The 8,328-nt window shown below is 43.2% G+C and overlaps 1 protein-coding gene across 1 annotated transcript; it reads left to right on the top strand.

Moving 5' to 3' along the window:
* The first annotated feature begins 3,199 nt into the window (after window positions 1-3,199).
* Window positions 3,200-4,129, top strand: LOC105471824 (olfactory receptor 1A2). The gene is given in 3 exon segments (XM_011724572.2): window positions 3,200-3,289; window positions 3,291-3,939; window positions 3,942-4,129. Coding segments are annotated over 3 exon segments (927 nt in total).
* Window positions 4,130-8,328: the final 4,199 nt, after the last annotated feature.

Genomic DNA, 8,328 nt, shown 5'->3' with positions numbered 1-8,328 from the left:
ACATGAGTTTGCTATGCCATGTTGCCCAGAGTTCTCCTCTGTCTGAAATCTTACCTGTGTATCATACGAGCTAATGTCTCTGAGACCTCCAAAATTACTGAGTCCTTTGAAACCTGAGGTATTACGATTCTGTGTGACGACAAGAAAGGGCACTTCAAGACAGAAAGCCAACTGACTTTGGTGCAAAGATGAAAGAGTACATCATGTTTGGGGATAAGATAATTAGACCTGCATGCCCAGGGCTTAGCATGTAATTCACATGTATACTATATGAGACACCAGGAACTGATGATTGAATTAACTATAGATCAGATTAACTATTGAGCATAAGTCTTTTAAGAAAAAAATTATTGAGTTCCTTAGGATATGTTGGACTACAGTAACAAATACATCAGAAAATGTTTAGGCGGGGCACAGCGGCTCATGCCTGTAATCTCAGAACTTTGGGAGACCGAGGCAGGCGGATCACAAGGACGGGAGTCCGAGACCAACCTGGCCAATATGGTGAAACCCCGTCTCTACTAAAAATACAACAATTAGCCAGGCGTGGTGGCAGGGGCCTGTAGTCTCAGCTACTCGGGAGGCTGAGGCAGGAGAACTGCTTGAACCCGGGAGGTGGAGGTTGCCGTGAGCTGAGATCACGCCAGTGCACCCTGGTGACAGAGTGAGAAAAGAGAGAGAGAGAGAAAGAAAGAAAAGAAGGAAGGAGGGAGGGAGGGAGGGAGGGAAGGAAGGAAGGAAGGAAGGAAGGAAGGAAGGAAGGAAGGAAGGAAGGAAGGAAGGAAGGAAGGGAGGGAGGGAGGGAGGGAGGGAGGGAGGGAGGGAGGGAGGGAGGGACGGAGGGAGGGAGGGAGGGAGGGAGGGAGGGAGGGAGGGAAGGAGGGAGGGAGGGAGGAAGGAAGGAAGGAAGGAAGGAAGGAAGGAAGGAAGGAAGGAAGGAAGGAAGGAAAGGAAGGAAGGAAGGAAGGAAGGAAGGAAGGAAGGAAGGAAGGAAGGAAGGAAGGAACTGTTTAAAACAAATAAGAGTAATTGTTTAAACAAATAAGAATGTATTTTTGTCTAACAGTCATAGTGGGTCTTCTTGGTCGAGAGTGGCTCTCCTGGATGGAGAGAACTGGGGACACAGGCTCATTTCACCACACAACTCCATCATCACATTCAGCCTCTTCACCATTTTCATTCAGTCGGCACAAGGAGAGAAAGGGTACAGAGGAGCCGAGAACTGCAACCGATGAGTAGAACACAGTTACCTTACCACACCTCCTTGCAAGGGAGGCAGAGAAATGCAGTCTAATTGAGTGTCCAAGAAGAAGACAGCAACACAGATTTAGGTGAGCAGCTTGTAGTCTCTGCAACAATTAGTATGATCTCAAAATGCAAGATGGATCAAAGAAGAAGGAACTGTAGTGAAGCAGTTAAGGGACTACTACAATATTGAAGTTGAAAATGATGATGGTCTAAGCTAAACTAGTGAGGGTAAGAGAAAAGTTGAGTGATATAAGAATTTTTTCAAGTGAAGATTCAATCAGGTCAGATGTACGGGTAGCAGATAAACTGGATGAATATTTCTGTGAGAATCCCACATGCGGAGAACCATGAAATAAACCTGGGTTCAACTCAACAATTGAGTGCAAATTAATTGGTGCACAAAATAAATATTGTACAAAAATCAATTTGGAAGACATAAACATAAACAAGTTCTGATTTTCCTCTTCAAAAACATCTTGCAAACTACTTAGGTTGAAAGTGCAGAGTGTGGGGTTTGGTCAGACATGTCAGCAGGATGACTGAATATGGAAATAGGGGAAAAAGAGATTGAGACCACAGATATAGACATGACAGTTTACTAAAGAATAGTTGAATCCACTGTGGACTTGGATTATTACAAAAAGAGATAAGGAAGAGGAGGAAGAGAAGACTGCTATGGACTGAGTTTGTCCTCACCAAAACTCATGTTGAAATGTGATCCCCAGTGTGGGAGGTGTTGGGAGGTGGAGCCCAGTGGGAAGCATTTGAGTCATGGGGGTGGATCCCTCATGAGTGGTCTGGTGCTGTTCTCACGGTAGTAAGTGAGTTCTCATTCTCTCAAGACTGGATTAGTCTTCAAGGGAATGTTCCCGCAAGAGTGGGTTGTGATAAACCAGTACACTTCTCGAGTTTTCTCTCTTCCCGTATCCACTTCCCTTTTGACCTCCCCACAGGTTATGATGGATGCAGCAGGAAAGCCCTTGCCAGAAGCCGGGGCCACGCTTTTGAACGTCCCAGCCTACAGATCCATGAGATAATTAAACCTCTTTTCTTATCTATTACCCAGTCTCAAGTATTTTGTTAGAGCAACACAAAATGAACCAAGACAAAGGCCAATGGAAAAAGCACTGTGATCAGGTATAGTTAAGGGTTTTGAAAAGACAGAAAACCTGTCAAAAAGATAGGGAAGATCTGCTTTGAGAATCAAACACCTGTGGGGTAAGTTCACTGAGCTTGTTTTTCTAGGACCTAATGCCAGTTGTTTTTCTGCTTTAGAATCTGATGGCAGTGTAGACACCTCTTACTTCCTGGGCTCTGGGCTCACCCCGAGACTGGTTGGAGGAACAACTTTAAATTGTTCACTGCACTCCTTGTATGACACATCCTTTGCCCTGGAGTTTTTTTTGTTTTTGTTTTTTACAAAGACTCCAAGAGGCTATCCTTTCCTTACCATGCATAATAAAATTATTGTGTGAGTCTGGCTTTCCTAGTAAATTATAAGGTCCTTGAGAACAGATGCTATGTCTTATATGTTAAATAAGTGGATGAATAACTGTATTTTCACATATTTGTTATTTCTCTGCAGTCAAAAAAAATCTAAAACATGAAACATGAAATTAGGTTGTTATATGATTATAGATATTAAGGTCGTGGTGCTAAATTTGGAAGGATAACCATCTTTACTTCACAGATTGCTGACTTCTTAGAAATCAGTGTCCAGGAGGTGAATGATAATTAGTCCCATTGACCATTGAGATTTTACCCAAAAGTGCTGGCTCTATTTATGAATGTAAAATCCAGGTATAGCCATAGCTAATCAACAGTGGTAGGTAAGTTTGACAGCGGGTGAATTTGTAAATTAAAATTTTAAATGATAGATAAGGAGGACCATAACACACACTAACTGCACTAATAATTCTGGGCTCCTCTCCCTTTTCATGCTGAAGAAGCCATGAAGAAAGAAAATCAATCCTCTCATCTGGATTTTATTCTCCTGGGAGTTACCGGTCAGCATGAACAGAATAATGTCTTCTTTGTGATTTTTTTTGTGCATTTACCCCATCTCACTGACTGGAAACCTGCTCATCATCTTGGCCATTCAGGCTGACATTCGCCTTCACAGCCCCATGTATTTTTTCCTCGTCAACCTCTCCTTGGTTGACATATTCTCCTCATCTGTAAGCATCCCTAAGATACTGGTCAACCATCTCTTGGGCAGCAAGTCCATCTCCTTTGGGGGATGCCTGACGCAGATGTATTTCATGATAGCCTTGGCGAATGCAGACAGCTATACCTTGGCTGCAATGGCATATGATCGAGCTGTGGCCATCAGCCGCCCACTTCACTACACAACAATTATGAGTCCACGGTCTTGTGTCCTGCTAGCTGTTGGGTCTTGGGCGGTTGGAAACGCCAGTGCCCTCCCCCACACTCTCCTCACAGCTAGTTTGTCCTTCTGTGGCAACCAGGAAGTGGCCAACTTCTACTGTGACGTTACCCCCTTGCTGAAGTTGTCCTGTTCTGACATCCGCTTTAATGTGAAGATGATGTACGTAGGGGTCGGCGTTTTCTGTGTGCCATTGCTATGCATCATTGTCTCCTATGTTCAGGTCTTTTCCACAGTCTTCCAAGTTCCCTCCACCAAGAGTCTATCTAAAGCCTTCTCCACCCGTGGCTCCCACCTCACGGTTTTTTTTTATATTATGGTACAACGATGGGCATGTATTTGCGCCCTCTGACCAGTTACAGCCCAAAAGATGCAGTGATCACTGTGATGTATGTGGCAGTGACCCCAGCATTAAATCCGTTCATCTATAGTCTGAGAAATCGGGACATGAAGGCGGCCCTGCGGAAACTCTTCAGCAAGAGAATCTCCTCATAGCCACTGTGAGATTATACATTGGATACTGGAATGACCAAGTGGGAAACACTTAGAAATCCAGCCCTAGGCCGGGCGCGGTGCCTCAAGCCTGTAATCCCAGCACTTTGGGAGGCCGAGACGGGCGGATCACAAGGTCAGGAGATTGAGACCATCCTGGCTAACATGGTGAAACCCCGTCTCTACTAAAAAAATACAAAAAATTAGCCGGATGTAGTGGTGGACGCCTGTAGTCCCAGCTACTCGGGAGGCTGAGGCAGGAGAATGGCGTAAACCCGGGAGGCGGAGCTTGCAGTGAGCCAAGATCGCACCACTGCACTCCAGCCTGGGCCACAGAGCCAGACTCTGTCTCCAAAAAAAAAAAAAAGAAAAGAAAAAAGAAATCCAGCTCCAATGTCATTGCCCTTCAAGAAAGCTCCTTTTGTTCTTTCAAGCCAGAAATTCCTCTACCAGAAATCTTGTAACAGATGTGATATTTTATTGAAATTATCACTCTGTACAAACTCCTTTTTTTTTTTTTTTTTTGACAGAGTGACAGCCTAGGAATATCAGGTTCATGTCCCAGATAGCAGAAATTTACTAGCAGAGTAAAGTTGAAAAAGTCTGAGTCTCAGCTTCCACCTCTACACATTAGGAAAAATAATATCTGCCGGACTCTCTGACACAACGTGTGTATATCAAAATGGCTCATGCTTTGAAGGCTACAAATTACTATTCTATAATGCAATCTTTACTGGACTTTTATATGCCTAGCCACCCCTACTATACTTGTACTCTGGTGGCAGCAGCTGTGTTAACATATCACTTACTATTTTAGTATTTTGGTCATATAAAATATTGGTGGAAATCAATGGTGGAAAGCAGGAAAATGTATAAAAATATTAGTTTCTGAAATATAATCTGATAATGAATAAACATAATCAAACTACATAGTGTTCATTCATGTATTATAGAGCTGGTATGTCTGTTAAGGTAAGTTAAGATCCATGCAGGAAACAGAAACCACACTTGGTATATTTATACTAAGAAGATTTGACGCAGAGAATTGGCTATATAGGTATCTCCTGAAAGAGACTAAATGGTGAAAAGTCAGATGCTGATGCCACCCACAGATTACTAACTGCATGAAGACGACACCTCAGGCAGAACTACGGAAATAAAAGGGTAAATGTGATATTACTAAAACCTAGACCCTCCAAGGAGGGATGACCTCACATTTGATGCTCAGGTTTCTGAACACAGGTGCCAAAAAGCTGGCACTTGGCCCTCATCTGGTCAGCTAAGCTAAATTTTCATTTCTGGAGATCTGAGGCCCAATGGTTTTGGTTGGTGCAGTTTATATTCACCTTTGCTATTGGGTATGGAAATACTAAGCAGCACCCCAGACACAATTGTAATCATGAGTTTCTGCCTCTCACTGTGTAGCAGAAACACATTGTCTTTGGTACCTGGGGTCAATCACTCCAGCCAGTAGAGAAATCCCTTTTTCTGAATGACCCACAGAGCCATGCTACAATTTGGTTAAATCTTAGCAACACAGTATTAAGTCTGAAAAATGTAAATCCCAAAAGATTAGTAATGCTTTTTTTTTTTTTTTTTTTTTTTTTTGAGACGGAGTCTCGCTCTGTCACCCAGGCTGGAGTACAGTGGCCGGATCTCAGCTCACTGCAAGCTCCGCCTCCCGGGTTCACGCCATTCTCCTGCCTCAGCCTCCCGAGTAGCTGGGACTACAGGCGCCGCCACCTCGCCCGGCTAGTTTTTTTGTATTTTGTAGTAGAGACGGGGTTTCACCGTGTTAGCCAGGATGGTCTCGATCTCCTGACCTCGTGATCCGCCCGTCTCGGCCTCCCAAAGTGCTGGGATTACAGGCGTGAGCCACCGCGCCCGGCCAGTAATGCTTTTTATATGGTTGTGAACAACTGAAGCAACTCAAAATGTGCTTTCCTGGAATATACCTAAATGCCGTTAAAGTGCACTAAAAACAAACGAAAATGAGAAGCATAGGATGCGAGAAAATTCAAGGGGAGAGACTAAGGGAATGGAAATGGGGCAGCCTATGGTTAGATTTCAGTGGCTACTAAAGTCTTAATTTTCAGGTTGGGTGATGAGTCACTGGGTATTCATGATAGTATGATAGACGGGTGTATAGATAGGTAGACTGATTAAATAAAAACTCTTCATGATGCAGTAACGAGAGGATGAGAGTCTGTCTTGAATCGATGATTAGTAAGGGGGCAATAAGGGAGGAGCAGGCAGTGGTTAGACCAGGAGTGAAATTAGGCAGCCCTTAAAACAACCTTAGGATGAGACAGTGAGGACATAGACAAAGGGTGAGATACAGTCATAATATGGAAATTAAAAAAATAGGATATAGTATTTTTATGATAATAGTAAGTAAAGGTATGTCTTTAAGATTTTGAGGTTGAGCAACTAAAAGGAAAAAACAAAATGTCTTTAGTGGAAAGAGTGAACAAGGGTACTATGAGAAAAAATTTAAGAAAAACTAAAATTGAGAACAAGGTGGCAGAGTAGGAAGTTGCAGACCTTCCCCTCACCCACAAATACATCAATTTAGAAACAATTCATGGGTAAATTTTCCTTGTGAGGAATCCCAAAACTCATTGAAAGGCTCCCACATCTCAGGCCAATGTTAAACTAGACTTACCAAAAGGCCACTTAAGAGACTCAGAACATCCTGCCAACAACTTCCCTAACCAAGCACACTGCCATATAATTAGGAGGAGACCCTGTAGCTCCCAGCTTCTGCCACTAAAGGGAGGAAGTTGGCTTGTGTATCCAGTGCCCCAGTGTGTCTAGAAGACTCTTTAGAGGGCTGGTGTTTCTCTTACCTGTCTTGGAGCTCTGATGGGACAATCTAGCAGCCAGAAAAAGAATGAGAGGGTGGTGTGGGCTGGTGGATGCCATAGATTCCCCACCCCGCAGTTTAACACAAAGTGGATGAAAAGCAGCCCATGAAGACTATGAGAGGTTCCTGCTTTGTCTAATGCACAGACATCAACACAGTAAAAAAAAAAAAAAAAAAAAAAAAAAAGAACCAGGCTAAACTGCACCAAAGTGGCCAGGCGCGGTGGCTCAAGCCTGTAATCCCAGCACTTTGGGAGGCCAAGGCAGGAGGATCACAAGGTCAGGAGATCGAGACCATCCTGGCTAACACAGTGAATCCCCGTATCTACTAAAAATACAAAAAAAAAACTAGCCAGGCGAGGTGGCGGGCGCCTGTAGTCCCAGCTACTCGGGAGGCTGAGGCAGGAGAATGGCGTGAACCCGGGAGGCGGAGCTTGCAGTGAGCTGAGATCCGGCCACTGCACTCCAGTCTGGGCGACAGAGCGAGACTCCGTCTCAAAAAACAACAACAACAACAACAACAAAAGTACCAAAGAAAGGAGTAAGATAAATATCCAGAAACCAATTGTAATGAAACAGAGTAATATGATTTACCTGATAGAGAACCAAAATAACGATCATCAAGATATCCACTGAGGAGAAGAGAACAATGCATGAACAAAGTGATAATTTTAACAAACATATATATATATTTTTTTCTTTTTTTTTCTTCTTTTGAAAGACAGGTCATTGGAAATAATTTAGTAAAGGGAGGAAAAAAAAATAGAAATGAGTGAAGAAAGCTCTATGGGATACCATCAAGCAGACAAATATTTGCATTATGGAGTCCCTGAAGGAGAGGAGAAAAGACCAGAAAACTTATTCAAAGAAAGAATGGCTGAACACTTCCCAAATCTGCAGAAGGAAACGGATATTCACATCCAGGAAGCCAAAGGATACCAGAGAAGATGCACCAAAAATTAAAAATCCACACTGAGAGACAATGTAATCAAACTGTCAAAATTTAAAGAGGCAATTTTGAAAGCAGTAAGAAAAAAGCAACTTGTCATACACAAGGGAAGTTTCATAAGACTATCAGTGAGTTTTTAGCAAAAATGAAGAGGAGATAAAGACTTTCCCAGACAAACAAAAATGAAAACCTTCATGACCGCTGCACCTGCATTACCAGAAACACTGAAGGGAGTTCTTCAAGTCGGAACCAAATGTCAGTCAACTTCACCATAGCATAAGAAAGTCCACTGGGTGTGGTGGCTTATGGCTGCAATCCCAGTGCTTTGGGAGGCCGAGGTGTGAGAATTGCTTGAGGCCAGGAATTTGAGATCACCTGGTCAACATAG

Source organism: Macaca nemestrina, chromosome 17 (genome assembly GCF_043159975.1).
Source record: "Macaca nemestrina isolate mMacNem1 chromosome 17, mMacNem.hap1, whole genome shotgun sequence".
In the NCBI taxonomy this organism is placed as follows: domain Eukaryota; kingdom Metazoa; phylum Chordata; class Mammalia; order Primates; family Cercopithecidae; genus Macaca; species Macaca nemestrina.
Note: the sequence above shows the minus strand (reverse complement) of the source record. Positions and strands in the feature narration are given on the sequence as shown.